Source organism: Mustela erminea, chromosome 7 (genome assembly GCF_009829155.1).
Source record: "Mustela erminea isolate mMusErm1 chromosome 7, mMusErm1.Pri, whole genome shotgun sequence".
Lineage (NCBI taxonomy): Eukaryota > Metazoa > Chordata > Mammalia > Carnivora > Mustelidae > Mustela > Mustela erminea.
The window spans coordinates 40,781,534-40,804,286 of record NC_045620.1 but is presented as its reverse complement, the minus strand read 5'-3'; the positions used below and the strand labels follow the sequence as shown (position 1 = coordinate 40,804,286).

The 22,753-nt window shown below is 40.8% G+C and overlaps 1 protein-coding gene across 1 annotated transcript in view; it reads right to left on the bottom strand.

Annotated features, from left to right (window-relative positions):
• Positions 1-22,753, bottom strand: part of MACROD2 (mono-ADP ribosylhydrolase 2) — a 1,971,474-nt gene that overhangs the window by 102,964 nt on the left and 1,845,757 nt on the right. Inside the window, exon 12 of the mRNA XM_032351448.1 lies at positions 3,278-3,340. Within this exon, the coding sequence (XP_032207339.1) occupies positions 3,278-3,340 (63 nt within the window). The remainder of the gene's footprint in view (positions 1-3,277; positions 3,341-22,753) is intronic.

Here is a 22,753-nt window from a genome sequence, read left to right as displayed (position 1 = left end):
GAGGCTTTAACCCACTGAGCCACCCAGGCGCCCCAGAATTTCACAGTCTTAACTCTTCTTTGTGAAACACTTTTTTTCTCTATTCTGTTGTCGCCTATCTGGAAGTCTTGGTGTCCCAAGCCCACTGTTTCCTTTATTTACATGCTCTTTCTAGTGAATCTCACCCAGAACCATGATTTTATCTTATATAAAAATTTTTTTTTTCAGAACCATGATTTTAAATCTCATTTATATGCCACGTGAATCTCAAATCTGTATCTCAGTCAACATCTCTCTAGAATCATCATCTAATCTATCTAACTAGCTAGCTTCTTGACATCCCATATGGCTAAGTGTCTTCTTTTACTCTGGAAAAAAGTCCTTTTTACTCTGGAAAAATCCTGAACTACTAACTTTCTCAACAAAATCTATGCCTCACAGCCCGTCTTCCTAATATTAGCAAGTGGCACCATCATCCACAAAGTTCCTGATGTTAAAAATCTGAGCATTATCCTGGATTCCTCTTTCCCCCTTACCCCTCATCTGAATCCATCAACACATCCTCTTATCTTTATGTCTGGAATATGACACATCAGTCCATTTTGTCTCCGTTTCCAGAAACTGCCATCATGTCTTCCTGCTATGGCCTTCTAACTGGTCTCTGGTGTTTGTGACCCACTTTTACTCACAGGTAAAGTGAGCTTGTTAAAACTTCAAAACTTCCACTGGTTTCTTTGTAGTTCTAATAAAATAAAATCTTCAATAGTCAGACATTATCTGTTCCTATGATTTTTTTTTTTAACCAAATCTTACACCATGTTCCCCCTAACACACCATGCTCTAGCCACTCCAACCTTCTTTCTCCAACATGCTAAAATTGGTCTTGAGGCATTTGCATTGTCTGGTCCCTCCATCTATAATGCTATTCCACCAATGAGGAGATCCTCATTGAGATTTTATTTAACATCTCTTCCTCAGGGAGTCCTTCCCAAATCCAGCTGATGGAAAGTTGCCTTCCCCGCATTTCTTCTACCTACTCCATTTCTCCACAAGGCTTTTATCACCATCTTGTGTGTTTTTGTTTAGTGTTTATTTCTGAAGTTCACCCCCCTCCCACTGCCAACCCCACCATAATATAAGCTTCAAGGAGGCAGGGATATTGTATTTATGGTTTGTCGTTGTATCCCAGTACCCAGAACAGCGCTGGAGTCAAATAGACCCTTGGTATATATTCGTTAAATGACTACTTGAAACTAATAATGTACTATATGCTAGTTAATTGAACATAATAATAATAATAATAAGACTAGTTGAGGAATATTATCTACAACTTCAATTTGATTGGATTGTGACAGCAGTCAAACTGTGCTGGTTTGAGATTGTGTTTTTCATGTTGTGGAAGAGGCCCACAGTTACATAATCAAAATTGAAATTGGAAATCATATTAATTGTAAAGGAGGTATTATCATTTTTGTTATTTTGGAAGAAGAGCAATAGATCAGAATGGCTTTATTGACCAGGATCTCATCTTTGATTTTTTTGCACTTGGATTAGGAAGGCTAGGAAATGAGCCAGAGCAGACATAACCATGGATACTGACAACAGCTAAGATCAGAGATGAATTCTGCCATGATTTGGGCCAACCAGCAGGCTCACTTGGAAGACCAGAGGAGCCCCTCAGGGGTGCCATTAGGACTATTCTTTACCTTGAGACATAAAAATATTGTGATGATAATGCTATCGATCCAAGGGGTAGAGAAGAAGACCAAAGCCCCACCACTCTCTGTTGACTGGTGATCCCAAATCCAAAAAGAAACTGCCTGTTCTCAACAGACAAGCTAAAAAGGGATGAATAAACAAACCACAGGCAAATGCGGGCACGTGTGTGTGTGTGTGTGTGTGTGTGTGTGTGTGTGAGAACAAGGGTGGGGAAAATCTATGCTGATAAAGATAGTTGGGGACAGAACAGTGAGTGAATAAAACCTGTGAAATCTCACCAGTCAGAGAATGGCCTCAGCTGTCAGCAGTTAGTTGACTAATACTTGTCAGCGGCCAACAGTGAAAACAGTGACAGCTTCTCACACAAAACTCATCTTCCGCGGCGTATAATGATGTGTGGGTCAGAAGCTGGGGTGGGGAGTGGCGGATATCAACAGTCTGCTGGATCAGAAATTCAATTCATTGCAAGGACTATGTTTCGGCCAAGGGAGCCGGCTGACCCAGCGGCAGCTACACAAGGTCCTTGCTGCTTTGCTTCAGTGCTTTCTCTGATTGGCCTTCTTCAATTCCATCTTCCAGGTTAATAATAAAAGATTCCAGTTCTCTAGCAAAACTTCCAAGGTTAATGTAGGAAGTTTTCAGTGAAAAACTTATCATGCTACCTGGTTGATTTCCAAGAATTGAGCATATGGCCTGGGATGTGCCTGGCACACATCAGATGGTGCTCACTCTTTCAAAAACGCCCCCCCCCCCCTGCAATGGGGCTCAGGAGGACTTGGAGACTAAAGGAAAGATGGGTATTTTGATTTGGGTGGTGTTGATAACAGCATAACTGTGCCTATCAGTCTTTTAAACGAGAGCATGACTGAGGACAGAGATGGATAAAAAGAGACGAGAAGCTAAAGGTGGTGACCACTTCTTCTGTCTTAAGTGCTACTTCACTTAAAGCTATTCCATTCAGAATCTACAGTAGAGAATCTATAAACATCCAATGGACACATCTGTTCTTAGGGAAGAGGAGATGTAAGGAAGGCTTTGGATCTCATGCTAGGTCTGGTTGTGAGGTAATCAGGCTCCATGACACTGTGTCCTACCACCCCTAAAGAAACAACCAGAAACACGGCTCCTCAAAGTATAATGCAAAGCAGTAAAGAACATTCTACTCCTCATGGAGGGAAAGCCTCTTATTTGCTTCCTTTGAACACTTTGTATTTTACTTTTTCTCCCCAGACTAAATCTGCTAATTTTGAGGTAGCCAAGTTCTGAGGTAGCACTGCTCTTGCTCCAAACTTTGCCTGTTGCTCTTAGAGCATTTCTAAGCAAAGTGTTGTTACACAGAAGAAGAATGGAATTGGTGAATGGGGAATGAGAACGCACCCTTCTGACTGGAAGCACTGTCACCTATAGTCAGTGGAATTGGTGGCTGCTTGAGGGAGACCTACACGAACGTGGCAATCAACCTGGTGAAAAGGTATAAGCATGTCTAGAAAACAACATCTGAGTGAAGTTACTGTTCATCTCTGTGGATAAGGCCTAGGAGACTCCTCAAAAAAAAAAAAAAAAAAAAATCTGAGCCCACCTGCTTCTTGGCTCTGCTCTTCTGTTTCTTCTGTATTTTGTTTTTCCTCTGGACCGTTCTCATCTTGCAAGAAAATCACAGAGGGGGAAGAAAAAAAATACATCAAGTCAATTTATGAAATATCTCTTTATGGCTAATAGGCAGCGCTGAAATTAATTGTAACCAATGTAGCCTGACTCCCAAAGCAAGACAGAGAGATGAATCAGAGGCCTGAAACAGAAAAATTACCTACATAAATAGGTGCATTTATACTTGTCCCTTCTTACCTGATTTGCTTGATGAAATGTTCTACTATAGTAAACCAAATTCACTCAGTACTCCTACAACAGTTCTCTCCTTGCACAGCATTTCCCAAAATGCAGTACTGATCTTAATTCGAATCTGTGTTTCTCCCTTAACGGAAGCGATATACACTGTGTAAGGAGATTTGCTTGATTAAGCTTCTATGACTCCTTTTCCTGTTTGATATATGTTGCAAAAATATCTATTTTTAGCTAATAGATAATGACAGCTAATGACAGTCTAACACATCTATGCTATGAGATACTTTGTCTTGAAAAGACTACATTGGTCAAGGGTACACCATAGTACATAACTCCTTGAAAAACAAATCACTGGGCAGGTTTGGTGATGGCTGTGTGCTAGAAACTGGTTAACATTTTCTTTTGGCTTAAAATGTGTAATATATACCGGTGGATTTATGGGTAGAAAAAATAAACTTTTCAAAGGCAAATAAAGGCAGGATTTTCTACCTCATTGCTGGGAGAGTTTCCAAATCTCTTCTTGTTTGGAAAATTTTTTAAAAAGAAAAATTTATATAAAGACACCGGAACAGAACATAAAGCATGTTGAGTACAGAAAGCAGAGAAGCAGAAGTGAGTAGCATATATTACTATGGGTTAAAGATGGCCATAGATCTTCGTCTCTCAAGAAATGGAATTTTTCTCTCCTCTTCTTGAATCTGGACTGATTCTGTGATTAGATCAGTGAAATATGGAAATGATGTCTGGGATCCCCAAGCCAAGGCCTCAGAGGACTAGAAGCTTTGACTTTCTCCCTCTGCGAAGCCAGTCACCATGTTGCAGAGATGCTCAGACTAGCCCCCTAAGAGAGAGGCACATGGAAAGAGAGTAGTGCCATGTGACAAAGCATTGAGGGGCCAGACACGTGGGAGAAACCTTCTGCACCTTCCAACTTAGCCCAGCTGCCTGCTGCATGCAGGCTAACCATGACCTCACCAGCACTACCAAGAGCTGAAGAATCACCCCGCTGAGCCCTTTTCAGAGTCCTGACCCATCACCAGGCTCAGATCACTTAACTTTGTTTTGCTTGCTTGCCTTGACCCGGCATCCATTCCTACTACCAGCTCTTAATCCAGAGGAGGGGAATCCTCCCTAGAGGAGGACTCAAACAGGAATGCTCAAACAAGAGCCTCAAAAGCAATGGGAAAACATTTCACCAAGTTGCTCTGAAAAAGAACTGACCAAAGAGAGTTGCAGATGGGAAAACATTTGGAATTGACTTGAATGAAAGAAAAAAGTTTATAATACAGTGACATAGATAAATGAGTGAATGAATGAATGAATGAATGAGAGTGGCATTCTGAAGTATGGAAAAAATGCTACCAATGAAAACATAATTATGTATACAATTCCCTCTGCCCAACACCTGTGCTATCTGTCTAGAGGGATACAGGCTAACTTTGAACAGGAGAACCCGAGGCAGCTCTATAGGTACCTAGACCCAATGTTCTAAATGGCATATTTACAGTGCTGCTTAACGGTCTGACATTTGCTCTGTTTTAGTTCTCCAAGCAGATGACGGCATTGGATTGTGCTCTAGGAGGGAAACAGCCATCCTTGCTGCTCTTGCTCCCTTAACAAGGCTAAGTGGGTGCTGCAGCACGTGTTAAATCCCTGGGTCCGTATTTTCCCCTTTCCTCCCACCAAATGGAGTCAGAATCAAGCAGGAGAAATCTGCCAGCTTTTCTGTCTCTCCCAGTGGACCGTCTTTTTAACAGAGATTTCACAATAGGTTTGCAGTCCGTAGTGACAGGCTGCCTTTAAAATTAGTCTGGTTACCGAGTTTCCTTGAGAGTAAAAAGCCTTCTTGCGCCAGAGGAAGATAAGAGGGCAAAGAGAAACACATTTTCAGTGAGAGGAAGGTGAGGAGTTGGTTCTAGCAGCTCGAAATGCATGAGAGGGACATTTCCAGGCAGACCCCCGAGGCCGGCTTTATAACAATAAAAACCAGTCTGTTTTCCTAAGGTACCCCGACTGGGTTTTTAACCCCTCTGCATTTGCGTGCCCTCCCACTCCCTAACAGAGCCACCCGAGGGACATGCTCTTGGTTCCCACTTTGAGCCTTGACTGCAGGATCCAGTTGCAGTATTTCTGCCCTACAAAGAAAACTCAAGAAATGGCATTTTTATTACCGAGTAAGTGCATTCTAGAAGAATGCTGGATTTGCCATTTGAGTAACGTGGCCTGGAGGACAAAGTTTAGGTACATTGCTTTCATCCGTCTCTAGACAGTTCACCCTCAGAGCCAGCAGGGGGAGCCAGCGTAGAAGTCTCGCTTTCTAAGCAAGCGTTCTCTCGCAATTAGATTTAACATTCCTTTTACTCTTTCAGAAGGACACTGGCTGGCTTATAACTTTCCATCCATTTAAAATGCCTCGAATGAGTGGGTTCTTACTGAAACAGGGTTCTTCCACTGGTAGGGGGAAAAATCCCTTTACACAGTTACCGGTAAGTATTTATTTGATAAGGACAAGCTTTCCTTTTCATCAGCCTTGTCTGTCTAGCTATCTTCACAGGAAGCCCATAAACAATAAAAAGTTAAGTAGAGTGGCAAATATAAACTTGTGGTTTTTAGAAGGGATTTAAAAGGCTTACAATAAATGTGAAGAAATATAGGGAAGTGACAGGCAATTCTGTTAGCTTAAAAAATGTCACAAAAAAGCTAAATTCTTGTAGTTAGTACGCATTTAAGATCACATATTTATTTCAGATAATAAATTCCCATAGCATTCCCGGTGGGAGTCACATCACATGCTATTTTCTCAAGCCAAAAAGCATGGTAATCTGTGAGCATTTTAGTTGTTGCATAATTTTTGTTTCTTCACTATTCACTATTCATTCTTCACTCTTTCAACCCATATTTATTGAGCACGTACTATATGCAAGGATATTTCAGCAATTTTATACAAATAAAATAAGAGAAGCCTGCTGTGAACTGAATTCACAGAGGCAGTAGGAATGCATTACTTGTTGGATGATGACAAGACTGTAATCCATGTTTATTTCTGCATGAGAGAGATGCACAAGGACAAACTCTCAATGTCATGGCCACAGATTACTATCCTGATATGTGTGGTTCTTTTTGTGAACTGTGCATGAGAAGAAAAAGGGGAAATAAATCCAAGCAAATCCACCCCTGCTACTGGAGAAACAACCTGATGTGTGTTGCCTGTTCATGAACTAATAATCTTTCTTACAGAGGTGCTGACATTTCCAGGCACAGACAGAGCATATACCTTTGAAATACAGTGGTTAGATTAGATCATTGGTCCTGATTCTTCAGTCCCCTGTAATGGACTGGACAGTTAGTATTCTCCCACCGTGGGCAGAGAATACATCCCAACCCATTAATGTTGGGTTTGATCAAGTTACCTCATTTAGCAAGTGAAATATTAGTGGACACAATGTGAGCAAAAGGCTTAACTGTGTTGCACAGTTGGACTTGACACCCGTGTTCCTGACATTTGTCACGACAAGAAGATGACCCTATAAGCTGCTGGTTTAAAGAGGATGAGAGATATGTGGAGCAGATCAAACCCAAGATATGACTGGGAGCCAAGCCCAGGCAAGTCACAGCTTGAAGCAGAACTGTCCAGCAGAGCCCAGCCTACATCATCTGAACGGTAGTCAACTTGCAAATCTGTGAGCATGAGAATAAATAATTGTGTTGTAAGGGACTCTATTTGGGGGTCATTTGCTATACAGTATTATCATGGCAACAGCTGATTAATACAAGTAGTATATTTATTTTTCTCAAATCAGGAAGGCTCAACTTTTTTTTTTTTAAGTCAATCCTCTTTTGTTTATAAAGAATTCAGTCTTTAATTTTATATTTTGTCACCCAGCTAACATTTCCATCTCACATGTTCCCAAATTCTCTAGAATATACACACATAAAAAATAATGTTAGCTTATATAAGAGAGGAATGATCTCAAAAATAGGCACTTCCATCAATTATACTTATGTCTTTTGTAATAGAGCAATGTGAGTAGCAGCATAATACTGGTTAATATCGCTAATATTTATTGAATACTGGCTATGTTCTGCTCAGTGTCTAAGTACTTTGCATAGACCATAAAATTTAATTCTCACAGCAACCCAGTAAGCACGGTATTATTATTATTACTTTTTAAAGATTTTATTTATTTATTTGAGAGACAGACTATGAGCAGGGGGAGGGGCAGAGGGAGAAACAGACTCCCCACTGAGCAGGCAGCCCAATGCAGGGCTCAATCCTAGACCCTGGGATCATGACCTGAGCTGAAGGCAGATGCTTAACCAACTGAGCCACCCAGGCACCCCTGGTATTATTATTATCCACATTTCACAGATAAGAAAATTGAGATACAGAGATATTAAGTAATTTGCCTAAGATCCTTCATCTAGCAAGTGGTGGAAGCAGGGTTTTGAGAATCAGCTGATACCACAGCCTATTATTCCCTTCTTGGAAACATAACTAATATTTGTCTGGGCAAGATAAATTATGGGAGAGCAAATATGTGGAAAGAATGATACTTAATATAATAATAGCTAAGGAGTTAAACTATATTGTCATGCAGATTCACATAGAACACTAAGAATGTTAAGAATTGAGCTTGCCTGAGCTGGTGTAGTCACTCTAGTATGGAGATTCCTCAAAAAGTTGAAAATAGAGCTACTGTATGACCCAGCAATTGCACTACTGGATATTTACCCTAAAGATACAAATGTAGTGATCCAAAGGGCCACGTGGACCCCAATGTTTATAGCAGCAATGTCCACAATAGCCAAACTATGGAAAGAACCTAGATGCCCATCAACAGATGAATGGATAAAGAAGTCGTGATATATATATATATATATACACACACAATGGAATACCATGCAGCCATCAAAAGGAATGAAATTGGGCCATTTGCAATGACATGGATGGAACTAGAGGGTGTTATGCTGAGCAAAATAAGTCCATCAGAGAAAGACAATTATCATATGATCTTACTAATATGAGGAATTAGAGAAACAAGATAGAGGAGCATAGGGGAGGCAGGGAAAAATGAAACAAGATGAAACCAGAGAGGGAGACAAACAGTAAGAGACTCTTAATCTCAAGAAACAAACTGAGGGTTGCTGGGGGGGAGGGGTGTAGTAGGGATGGGGTGGCTGGGGGATGGACACTGGGGAAGGTGTGTGCTATGACAAGTCACACAAGTGCTGTGACTTGTGTAAGACTGATGAATCACAGACCTGTACCCCTGAAATAATACATTATATGTTAATTAAAAAAAAAAAAAAAGAATTGAGCTTACCTGACATTTAAGCCAGGTAAGCACAATACTATAAACTATTTTTTTAATGCTAAAGTTATTTTCATTTTGGAATAATTTTAAACAATAGAAAGTTACAAGAATGGTACAAAGAGTTTTCTTTTCCTTTCTTTTCTGAACCTACTGAGAGTGAGTTGCAGACATAATCCCCTCCCGGAGCCCTGAGTACTTTAGTATATATTTTGTACAAACAAGGACATTCTCCTCCATGACAATAGTGCAACCATCAAGATCAGGAGATTAGCCTGATGACACCCCTGCTCTCTAAGCCACAGACCACATTCAAGTTTTGCCAATTTTCTACACACACTGCATTTCGTTGTAACATGTGTTCAGTCTCCTTCAACCTAAGAATCGAGATGCCTTCCTGACCTTGCCTAAGTTCTGTGCTGGGTGTTTGCCACCTCACCCCAAACCCCCTTTGGTGTGAGTGCCTACTTTCTCAGCCCTACTTAATGGCTTTAGAAAGAAAGGGAAGAAAGATAGGAAAGAAAGAAGGAAGGGAGGAAGGGTGAGAGAAGGAAAGGAAGGAAGAATGGAAGAAGGAATGAATGAAAGAAAGAAAGAAAGGAAGGAAGGGCGAAAGAAGGAAATAAAGGAAGAAGGAAAGAAAGAAAGAGAGGAAGGAAGGAAGGGGAGGGATGCTTAGTTTCAAACGCTAAAGCTTTGTTCTGGAGGTGTCACCAGCCCATTAGTCAATGTCAACAGATGGGTGTAAGGAAAATTAAGTTCCCAAGTTGGCTGCCTCGTTGTTCTAATGAAAAGCTTCACATGCATCTTTCAGTGCAGATAAAAAGAGATGTCCAGTTGAGTCCTCACCATCTAACATGATTGGTAGCTGCTGCTCTGAGTGTCTCCTTGGTACCAGGCACTTCAGACTTTCAGGCACCTCACACCTATTACTATGAATCTCCCACGAGTCTTACTAAATTAGACTTTTATCTACATTTTTACAGATGAAGAAATCATGATTGTGGGAGGCCGAGTAACTTTCCTGAAGTCCTGTGAACAGTGGCAGAGCTGAGTCTTAAATTCAGTTCCAGATCATGCCAAAGCCTGAGTTCTCTTTCCCTTGCAGATTCCTGTCACCTCTTCAGACTCTTGGTGGTGGCGTTGTAAGTCCTTTTTGAGAGGGAGGCCCTTACCCTTGCTGTGGTGTCCTCAGTACCCAGCACAGTGCCTAAGTTCATTGGGGGCTCCATAAATGTTTGTCAAAGGAATAAAAAAGAAACTTCATTTTCCCCTAAGCAGTAATTATTATTTATTATTTTGCTTGAACTGGATTTCAGTTTTGGGTGTAGAAAAGGTATGTTATCTATTTGAGCCTCTGCTTGAAGCTCATTAAATTGTGAATTTGTTTTGAAATGTCAAGTGTCTTTGATCACAAACAAGGGTTCCTAAAAATCCAGTATGGTGACGGGGAGGGAGCACAAGTAACTAGAGTTCATCTGCTCTCACCGCCGTCCAGGTTCAGCGTCCTTTCCCCTCTCTTCCCTGGGTGGTGACAGTGGCTTCAGCTCTTGTCCTCCAGATCTGCTCTCAAGCTAGAGGCCAGGTTGTTTTCAAATGTAAGTAAGATCATACCGTTCCCCTGCTCAGATATTGCTCAAAGGAAGCAAGGCTCTGTGTGGTGGATTCCACTATGGTTTTCCTGCCCTGACATTTTTCTAGAAGCCTCCCATGTGCTCTGCTCCAGCCATACTGGCTGGTCTCTTCCCCTCTGGTCTTTCTACTGTCTTTCCCCTCTGCCTGAGGTGCTTCCAAGTCCTCCAAGTCTTGGCTCAAAATGTCTCCTTTTCCATGAGGTCTATGCTGAACCCTCTACTTAAAATTACAATATCTCCCCACCCCTATACCCTTCATCTTCCTTATGTGGATCCATCATTTTCTAAGATACAGTGTAGGTAAGTATTCTATTCATTTTCTGTATATCTCCCCCACTTGAATGTAAGCTCCACCAAGGTAAGGATGTTTGATTCCTTCATTGCCTGAGGCCTCCTAAACATCTAGAAGGAACAGCTGATAGGTGCTCAATAAATATTTGTGGATCAGTGAAATATGCTCCTTCCTGACCTGGGCTTCCAGAGCTAGTTACAAACTAACCAGGAAAAACAGGGGGAAATTAACTCCTCTTTTTTTTTTTTTTTATGTTTTTTTCTTTTTCTTTCTTTCTTTCTTTCTTTCTTTCTTTCTTTATTTATTTTTTTATTTCCAGCATAACAGTATTCATTATTTTTGCACCACACCCCGTGCTCCATGCAATCCGTGCCCTCTATAATACCCACCACCTGGTACCCCAACCTCCCACCCCCCGTCCCTTCAAAACCCTCAGATTGTTTTTCAGAGTCCATAGTCTCTCATGGTTCACCTCCCCTTCCAATTTCCCCCAACTCCCTTCTCCACTCTAATCTTCGACAAAGCAGGAAAGAATGTCCAATGGAAAAAAGACAGCCTCTTCAAGAAATTAACTCCTCTTGCAAGATCATTAGGTCCCTTGAAACTTGAGGTTCATATATCATGTAGGGCTGCATTTTTCCAGGAAGGTGCCCCAGATACAGAACCCAGGTTCTTGTTAACAATACCTCTATTGCTATCTAGAAGAGTCACTTAGGGAAGGAACCCTTGTTACAATTCAGTTATCCAGGCTAATAACCAAGCACCTCCTGGGAAGGGGGAGGGGCAAACATAGACCATTTGGGGAAATGCTTGCTTTCCTGCCTGCCAGTACCAATTCTACTTGAAACAAATACTATCGTAACCATATGTCATTCACAGAGACTGTGCAAGTGCCATGGTTGGTCTTCAGTTATAGGACAGAGAAGACAATCAACTTATTCTTCTTTCTTCCTTCCTCCCTCCCCCCCCTTCCTTCCTTCTTTCCTAAGATTTATTTATTTATTTTAAAGGAAGAAAGAGAGAGAGATCATGTGCAGAGGGGCAGAGAGAGAGGGAGGAGAGAAGTAGACTCCCCACTGAGTGTAGAACCTGATGTGGGGTTCAATCCCCCCACAACACATGAGATTGTGACCAGAGCTGAAATCAAGAGTCAGTTGCTTAACCAACTGAGCAACCCAGATGCCACAGTCCTTTTTTTTTTTTTTCCTAAGAATGTACTCAAACAGCACACTTGTCCATGTAGGAGTAAGAGGAAATAATTGAACCTGTTACTTTTAAAGCAGATATGTCTGTTAAGGGAGAACCAAGTGTAACATAAATTCAATGAAAGGAATATATAAGACTGTAGCATGCAACTGTCCCCTCCATATATTTTGTATGATGGTAAGTAGAAGGCCAAGCATTCAATAAGAAACTCAACGAATACCTGCTGAATGATTGAATTTTGTAGCATTTCCACAATGAAGGTATGATCCTAGCATACCACAACTTGCCATGACATAACTTGTTATAAAAATAGCACAAAGCAATGCACTAGAGAGCTATTTTCAATATCACACACACCCTCTTAATAGATAGCATATGGTTCTCCCATATGGCGTGTTAATACAAATACTTTTACCCTGATATGGTTAGCTTTTAATCCAAGGATTTCCAAGTACTTTACAAACACTATTCATTAGCACAGTCTTCCCCGGGGAAAGTTGCAATGCCTCGCAGAGATACAAAGCATCCTGCATATAATCAATAACCATTAAGGAATGACAATAATAAGAAATACATTAATGTGGCCTTTTTTTTTTTTAATACAGATTAGGAAACAAACAAGTGGGAACTAAGCTGCTTTCTTAAAGTCTTCCCATGACTTTATGGTGCAACTGAGGCTACAAATCAACTTATGCTGATGCTTATGGTTACTCTACCAGGTGACCTACATTGGTGAATTGACTGTAAATTACACTGGTTTTCAAGTACGCACATAAGCTTGTGTCTGCAACATAACTGGGAAAATAATGAAAAAAATAAACTTAGCATAATAGCATTACAGTGCTCTTTCTCTCCAACAAAACAACAATTGCCATTTCTATTAACATTAAGCCCTAAGGTTAAATTTCCTTCTAAAAACTATTTCTCTCTATTGTCACTTATGCTTCTATATCAAGAAAACTGGCGTGCCTACACATTTGTTTAAAACAGGCACACATTGTGCTCTCTGCAGATGTTAAAACAGAACTGGCAAGATGAAACACTGTTTCACTTTATTGAAGAAGAGAAAGGATATAAAGATGTTCTTTGAATAGAAGAATCATTCCATAAATAAATGGAAAAGCTGCTCGGTATCTTTGCCATCAATTAACATTTGGTGAGTACGTACAAAGTTCAAGATGGTGGAGAGGAAATAAACTAGGCTATGAGGAACACAAAAGCCTTTCCCTTTGGGAGTTGATGGAAGAAAGCTGGACAGAGTGATTTCAACAGCTATATCTTTCTGTATCACTTGCTCAAGGTGAAAATGAGGCTGGAGGCAATTATTCAGAGAAAAATAAGAGAATCTATCTTGCATGTGTAGATCTGAGTAAATATTGGTCATTTAAGCTGAATTAAGTGAGGAATATCTAAGCAAGTGCTTCAGTTCTCCACTTGCTTTGCTGTGGGGAGAATGTGCATGTGTCCAGAGCAGGTGTGTCTCTCAGGGAGGGCACAATTCAGTATACACAGGCTTGATTGTAGGCAGCCCCACGTGGTTATGGGAAGTAAAATCGTCCGTCTTTGTGTTTCTACCATTCCCTCTCCCCGCCCTTTAACAGAGTTGTGCCTTCAGTGTTGAAACATGCTATTTTAAGTGGTGAAAGCAGAAATTTTACCATGCTGCTTGGGATTTTGAAGTTTAGGAAGAAGGCAATGTGTGGGTTTTCCATGATTCAATACGAATGTTTTATAAAAAGGTGCCCTCATTCAAATTACAAATCCTATAGATGATAAAACTTGACCGCTTCTCCCAAGCTTACTAACAACTATAAAAACAGCAACGTAACACATGTGTTTTATCTTTCTTTAAAAACTGCAGAATTCCAGTAAAGGTTTTGTTTAGCCCAATGTTCACTTAATAGTTATTTGACATTATTGTACCAGAATAAATTTCATGTTGAAATTTATTAAATTAAATTAATAAATTAAATTTATTAAAATAAATTTCATGTTGAAATACATGAAAATAATTCATAAGTGCAGAAATCACACTCATAGAAAAGCAGCATGTCCAAATTGAGATGTGCTATGAATGTCAAATACGCATCCTCTTTTAAGGACAGCACAAAACAAGGTACAATAGCTCATTAACAATTTTTACACATTGTGTAACATTGATTACACATTGAAATGCAACACTTTGGCTATATGGGTTAAATAAAATATAGAGTTAAAGTTAATGGTGCCTGTTTCTCTTAGTGGTTTTTTTTTTTTTAAACATTGCTCCTCAAAAATTTAAAGTTACACATGCATCTGTGATTCGTGTTGTATTCCTATGAGTGGAATTGACTAGTGAGGAAGGGGGCTGCAGAGCTCAGAGTCCAGTGGGCAGGTGGATATTGAGGCTGAAACTGTCAAATCCACTCCCCTGTTCCCTCTTCATTCACCAATGGCCTCTCCTCGTGAACACCTATGTTGCCCTGCCTTAGGGGTTTTTCTAGTCTCAACAGGATCCTTGTCCTATGCAACCAGTTTGGAAGCAGCCCCCCAACCTGTGGTTGGGGATAAGGTAAGGGTAAGGTTGGGGATGAGGAGAAAATAATTAATACTTGCCTTCATTCCCCTGGAGTGGGAGAACTCTGGGGCACAACCCACAGAATTCCCCTACAGGACCCATCCCAACTACCCACAGGATAACCTGCCTATTCATGAACCCGTTTTCTTCCTTTCCCTGTCTGAAAGTAGAGTTTGCCAAGAGGACTTCTATCCAAGAAGGTCATCAGAGGGGACTTCTCTGTGCAAAGGGTATTTGAGCTGATAAGTTCAAGGCATTTATTATGTGAAATTAATTGGTAGAAATTAATGAATCAAAAAAACAGGCAGATGAATTTTCCAGTTAGAGTGAAAAGCATGTCCATAGGACCTGTTGCAGGAGAGAACATGGCATCCTTGAAGACTCGGGGGTAGCCAATGGGGCTGGTGTAGAGTGAGTACCATGAGATGGGCCTAAAGGGAAGATACCCAGGCATTGGGGAATGCTCCAAAGGTTAGGGAACAAGATCTAGAGGAGAAGGTGAGCATGTATATTTGGAGAGTCACATGATTTTGTTCTGCAGGACCACTGGAAACAAAGGGAGTGGAGCAAGGAGGGAAGCCAGAAGAAGAACAAGTGGTTATGGTACAAAGAACTCTTTATCCCTTACCAAGAAGAGGGAGATGCTTCCATGAAGGGGGTTAGGGATCCACGGTTTCTCTCTCACCTAGCTGCTTTGTGGGTTCTGGATTGATTGGGGTGGGGGAAGAAGGGGGGGATAAGTGACCCACATGGAACTGAGAAAATACTCCAGATAAGAGATGATGGAAGTCTGAGATCAAGGGGTGGAAGGTGAAAACAGAGGATAGGATGGATTGAGGAGACAGTCAAGGGGTAGAATCAACCGGCTTTGTGGAGTGGTTGGATGGAGGTGTGAATGATGAGGAGCAGTGCCAGCCTCTATGACAGAAGTTCTGATTTATTCCATTTTACACTCATAACAACCTCGCAGTACAGGCACAATAAATAGCCTATTTTATAGGTGAAGAAATGATTTTGGATAGTTTAAATAACTCTTCCAAAGGTCCCATAGCTAGCAGGAAGTAGAAACAGGATTTGAGCATTAGTCACCTGCTTCCAATGAGAAATCCATGGATCACCATGCTATCATGCTACCTGGATTCTCATTTAGGCATATGGTCTGGGAAAATGGGAGCTGGGGAGCAGTGACTGGGCCTGGGAAAGAAGGAAGCCATGTTGATTTGGGGGGCCCAGGATGTACCTTACGCAGTTGAGATGTTTCAGTAGAAAGGAAGGGAAATCAAATAGATGGGAAGGAAAAATAGACCAGTAGAAAATAGACCTCCTAAAATGGTATCTAGAAAGTTTGTATAAGATTTTTTTTTAAAGAAGTAAAGCACTTTGCTTTTACAAAAGACCTACATTAACACCTATTTTCAATAACCAAAAGAAATCTGCAGAGGATTTTCACTTTTATGAAATGGTAATTGCTTTTTTGCTTTGAGCCACTTCGGCTTACAAAAGGTTTCACAGGAAACTTCTACAGACAGAGCGGAAAACCTGTAATGGTCATTTAAAAAAATAATACACACACACACACACACACACACACACACATATATGGTTTCGCTACTTGCTGAAATGCCTGGTTAGCTTTCTGTTTGTTTTCTTTTGTGATTTTGTCTGGGTTGTATTTGTCTGGTCTGCAATAGTCACTTCCAATACCTGGTCCCTTTATGTCACAAGTAGGACACTATCTTACTGTAAGCCCTCCTGCCAGTCAGGCAAAAAGACTCTAGTCCCCTTTATCCCAATTCTGCCTCCATTCTATAACTTCCAGATCTATCATACTTCCTCCCTCTCTTACATGTGTCCAGTACTGTCATTATTTCTTTCCCATCAAGCCATGATTTAAGAAGGCTGTCATTTTCAATTTAGTATAAATTACTTGTATTTAATAATTAAACCATCACCTCTCCCAAGTCTACTGATTATACACTAATTATCTAGTATTCCAAACTATAATGCCAGTTACAGAATTACTATGATGAGTGATAAGACTTCCTGGTATTGATTTTAAGTACCCCCAATTTGTATTAGGCATATTTCAAAAAGAGTTACTGGGGTCTCACTTTACTTTGAACAAATACAGTTCTGTGTGTGTGTGTGTGTGTGTGTGTGTGTGTGTGTGAGTGTGTGCACGCGCACGCGTGTGTGGTTGTTATGTTCTCTTCCCAATATTACCTGTTTTTCCCTTGCACTGGAGTGATACTTGCTGGCAATAGATCATCTCCTTGAGATGATAATCATACTTAATAGCTACCTAAAGCAATTAGTCTACAGACTCAAGGACTAGGGAAAAATTGTCCAGGGTGGCTGATGTTATTTTAGACAAGTAAATGTCAGTATCAGAAGCCACATCAAAAGACAAATGGGAACATCTGTTTCTCTTCTCCTGATGGCAGAGGAGGCCACAGACAATTAAGTATTGCCAGTATGTTCAATGCTATAGACATAAAGCAACACATGAATCCCTAACTGGAGAGTATTCTGGAATGTGCTTTGTTCTTTCTGCCAAATTGGTCAATTTGCAGAAGTCTGCCTTATCTGATGCACTGTTTTGAATAACTCTAAAAGCATTCCAGTTGTCTCCTCTCCATGGAAATATGTTTGGTGAACTATATAGATTTATGTGACCAATGAAAAGAGAAATCTCTGCAAGTGATTTCATGCCTTCAAAATGAGAATCATTTCACCTAGTGGACATAGGGCTTTTCCCTCTCATGGGTTCTAAATATGGTCTTTTTTTTCACTGTAATATAGTTGACAGACAATGATACTAGTTTCACATGTACATCATAGTGATTTGACAATCACATACATCATGAAATGCTCACCATCGTAAGTGTAGTTATCATCTGTCAGCATACAAAGTTATTACAATTACAATTAGGGACAGTCATTTACTACATAGAGCCCCTTCCCACTTAAACCAAAGTTCTTCCCATGAAGGAGTGGACGTAGCAAGGAGCAACAGACAGGAAGAGTTCGATGGCGGAGGGATGATGGAATGCTACCCATGAGGAAGATCACAGGAGAACATTCTCACAGCAATGGCTGAAAAAGGTATTTAGGACTTTCTATCTTCTTGGAAGTTTGCTTATGAGAATAAATTATTCCACCTGTCCCAGCTCTCATGATAAATGTCAGATGGTCCTGGACTTGGTGGAACCAATTTCTCCCCCTTTTACCTCAGAAGACCTGTAACTTCTGGAAGTGTCAAGATGGGCCTTGAGGTATTTATTTATTCACGTAAGTCCAGTTGACGTACATCATTATATTAGTTTCAAGTGGAAGACATAGTGGTTTGACATTTATTCACATTACAAAATGCTCACCACACTATGTCTAGTTATCATCTGTCAGCATACAAAGTTATGTGAATGTTGCCATAAAAAAAAAAACCCAACATAGTAGTATTGTAATGAATGCTGCCTTGTGATTCCTAGTGTTAATCTGAACATGTCAAAGTACATCAAAAGTTCTTTCGATCACCTGACAATGGTCTGGACAAATACTCAAATATATGCACATACTTCTTGAACCATTCAAATGAATGGCAAGTGAATAATCTCCTCTAATACTGGTTACTAAATGTGTGACTGGAAGAAGTTACAACAACAAATAGTTACAGGGAGAAACATTGTATGCACAATGAAAAGATGCCCCCCCCAAGCTGTCCTATGAAGGCTAATTATGATTTTTGGTCTGTTTTAATTACAACTAATAATGAGGTCTACAAGGTAAGCTGTAAGAGGGTGAAACAAGGACCCAAGACTGAAGGTATTTGGTCAGGAAGCAGAGACCTCTAGCTGATTCCTTGCTACTTGAAAGAACTTCATTCCCAAGCTCCCCACTCTTGCAAATGTTCATCACGTTCTCATGTAGGGTTTTCACGTAGCGCCTTAGGTTAGCAGTGTTTAGTGCCACAAGTTTGGGCAGAGTAGTAAAATAAGAAAACTGTACTACTTATCTGGGGCTATCTGAAACATTAAATATGATGAACAGCTTTTAATTTCTCCCTTTGGCTTTTTCCCCCTTCTTTTCTGCTTCTTCTAGTATGAATTCATTAATCATATATATATGTTAGCACATTAACTTTTGTTGACTCATGGGCTAAGTAATACATTTTATCTAATGCTTTGGTAAAATTAAAATACAGACTTTTTTTTTTTTTTTTTTTTTGGTGTGTCCAATGTCATTCATGAAGCATGTTGATACGAGAGAAAGCAGTAGAGACACAAAAAGTCAAAGTCTGAGACTGGATTATTTTTCCCCATTAAAAGCCAGATCTGACACAAATTCCCTACACATCACCATTGCTGGATAAAGCCTTTGTGGTGCCAATATTTAGTTAGCAGTGAGGAATACTTACTGGCAGTCCATACATTTTTCACTCTGCTTGTTGGAGAAGGTTATTGTTATTCACGTGATGGATAGAAACACAAAATGAGTTCTCTGAGAGACCATAGCCCTAGAGGTCCATAATTCTCCTCTGACAGGACCACATTAGTCATTTTAGTGACTCAATTTTTGAACCTGTTTCTGTCTCCCTGAAGGAACGAGAGAAATCCTATGTAAAATGTATCCAACCTGAAAAGAGGACTCTCAGCGTTTTACCTCAAGTAAGATAAATTAGAGATATGGAAAGGAGCTCTGCTCTCATGACTGGGTGGTGTGGAGAAGCACATCTAAATATTTCCTGAGGACACAATGAGTATCTTTCTAGGAGATGAATTTTAGAGCAGGGGTCATCAAACTCTGGCCCATAGGCCTGTTTTTTCATACAGCCCACATGCTAAGAATGGGTTTTACATTTTTAAAGGGTTGTAATAAAAACAAAGAAAAATATGCGACACAGACCATATGTGGCCTGTGGAGCCAAAAATATTTCCCATCTGGTCCTTCACAGAAGTGTGCTGACTCCTGTTTTAGAGCAACCTAATGAAATAAATAGTGGGAGATGACTCAGCCTACAAAACCATGCATCTGAATGCTTTGTGGAGGGGCGATTACCTACAGGGTGTAGGAATTGGCTTGACCTGTTATGAAGATAACCCTCTACTACTTCCTGTCCACCAAAGACATCACTTTTGGTGAGGTAGCAAAGCCCACATCTCTGATAAGTTCTCACTGATTCTAAGACTGCAGATGGTATTGGAATGGACTTTTGACTTATATGTGATCTTGAGTCAATAAAAGGATTTAATATTTGAGGGGGTCCCAAAGAATCCAAGGGTAGAGACACAGTGAGGGTGTAAAAGGTCTTAGAAGAGGAAACAAGAAGACCATCTGGGATTATGGTGGTTTTAAAAACATGCCCACAAATTGTTAGATCTTCCTCTCTTCCAGAGGTGGAGCTTAATGGAAAGCTCTCCTTGACTGTGTGATGGGTTTAGGGACTTGCCTAATTAACAGAATATGGCAGCAGCAGTGGTCTGTCACTTTTGGGATTAGGTTATAAAAGGACTGTCACTTCCACTGTGAATGTGCTCTTACTCTCCTGGGTCACTCGCTCTGGAGGAAGCCAGCTGCCATGTCATGAGGATACAGATCAGCTTATGGAGAGGCTGACACAGTAAGGACCTGAGGCCTCTGGGCAACAGTCAGCAAGAAAGTGCCTAAAGCCAGCCTGCCCCAAGAGAGGATGTGTGCTGAAGGTGTGGTGAGTATATGGGGACACTGAGCTGAGTAGGTGCCAGATATGTTACATAGGTTTATCCCACCTTCAGTCAGCTGCGGGGATGAAGGACCCACCAGGGGTTGAGTCAGTTTTAATGTATTTTTGTCCTTTCCCTTTTGCAGTCAACTTTTGTCTTCACAGATTGTACCTCTTCATGACCCAGCCTGGTCCCTCGAATCCTTCCTCTCTAGGTGGAAACTGATTTTTAGTTTCTAAGTCCAGAACAATGGGTTTCCTTCTAAGAAATCCCAAGAGTGCTTACAACAAATCTCCTTCTCGCAACTGAAGCTGTTCATCCCGGGCACACTCCCTTGTCTCTTTCTCCTCCCCTCCCCTCCATACTTACCTCCTTGTTTTCCTATTGCCCAGTTCCTCTCCTAGCCAGTACCTATTTTCCCTGTCCTGTGCACTTTGGGACAACACTGGTAGCATCCCAGCCTGCCTTCCTCCCATCCCCACACTGCTACACATTTCGTTCAAGGAACCATGGGTATGAAGCACCACTCCTCCTGATCTGATTGAGCCCTCTCAAGTGTACAAAGGGGAGAGCTAAAACTTATGAAAGAAAATTTCAGGAACCATCCCAGTTGACACCTGGCATCAAAATGTGTAACAGTTGGTTTGACCAACATTTATTTTCCATTTATTGAACACTTAATATGACTTACTGTGATACCGTGATATAATGACAAATACATATTTGGTCTTTGTCTCTAGTTCCTGGCACCGAGCTTCTAAAACCTCTATGATTTCCTGAGTGATAGAGGGGATAGGAGCATCTTTTATAATTCGTAGTAAGCCCCTTTCAACCTTACTTGATTTTTGTTAATAGGGAGGCTCTTGGTGGATTCCCAGATAACTTTTAGGGTGGGGCTAGTTGCCAAAGGACTCAACCATGTGACTAAAGTGTTGGAATTTCAGCCCCACCCATAACCTCTGGCGGGGAGAGGGTGACTAGAGATTGAGTCAGTCACTGACAGCCAATGATTGAATCAACCATGCCTCTGTTACAGAACCTCTGTGAAAACTCCAGACAATGAGGTTTGGACAGCTTTCAGGTTGGTGAACAAATCCACAAGCTAGGAGGTGGTGCACCCCAACTCCACAGAAGCTCTTGTGCTCAGGACCCTTTTGGACCTCACTCTATGTACCTCTACATCTGGCTGTTCATTTGCGTCCTTTGTAAGATCTTTTATCATAAACCAGTAATAGAAAGCCAGCTGTTCTCCCTGAGTTCTGTGAGGTGTTCCAGGAAATCATCAAACCCTAGGAGGGGGTTGTGGGGACCCGTTACTCTATAGCGAGGCAGTCAGTGGCCCAGTTTGGGTGGCCTAGACTTGCAATTGATGTCTGCAGTGGGGCAGTCTTGTGGGACTGAGCCCTTAACTGGGGGTGGGGGGTGTGGGGGTGTGTGGGGGTGTCTGACGCTTACTCCAGGTAGTTGATGTCAGAGTTGAAGTCAGTTGAAGGATACTTAGTTGGTGAAGCTGGGGAACTGGAGAATTAATGGGTGCCAGGAATAAATCCACACAATTGGTGTCAGAAGGGTTTTGAGTGGAAAGAGATTGTAGTGGAAGTCACATTTGAGCATTGTGCTAAATGCTGTACAGTTTCACCCAAACTGGTGTGAGGTAAGTGCCATCCTTGCCTCCTTTTTTCAATAAGGCAATTGAGGTTTCTGGTTAAGTAATGGAGCCAAATTCCCACTGACCAAGTAAACATTTAGACCTGGCCTAATGATGCTAAGATCATGCCCATACTCTGAACCCCACCTCCTTTTCAGCATTCAGAAAACACCCTAACACATACCCTGCTGTTTAGTTCTGGTCTGAAATGACCTTCACCTCCCAAAGGTCTTTGTTAATCAAGGTAACAGCAACTGCTTTGGGGTAGATTCAGCGGTTGTCAAATAACCACAGGTCTGACATTCTGGGGGGTTATTTTCTGCCCAGGAAAAGGAAGATTTCAAAACCAAAATTACACACAAGGCAGGCAAGCCCAGAAAAGAAAGGGATTAATAGGCTTCCTGTAACTGGAACTACCACATTCTGCTTTGGGGAGCCATGTTTTATTACTATGTTCACTGCTCTTTTATTCCCTAAAGAACTCTTTCAACAATGATTTATCTTAATTTAATTTTTTTTTTTTTCCAGGAAAGCAAGTAGTACACTTCATCCCACTTCATTCAAAAGAAATGATTTATAGTTGTGGTAAATCCCCTTTTTTCATTTGCTTAATTTGTTTGTTCCTTCTTTGGGTTACCCAGAAATGTTTACTAAGTGCCTAGTGTTAAACAACAACAACAACAACAACAATAATAACAATAACAAAACGTCATTTCTCTAAAATACTATAAACCCTTTCATTTTTGGACGTAAACATATATGAGACTTCATGGCTGCATGTGTGCTTGATATATATTTTTTTTATAACGCACTGTCTGCTTTGATCAGAGTTAAAGTTATATTGTAGAAATCTGTTACCTCAAAG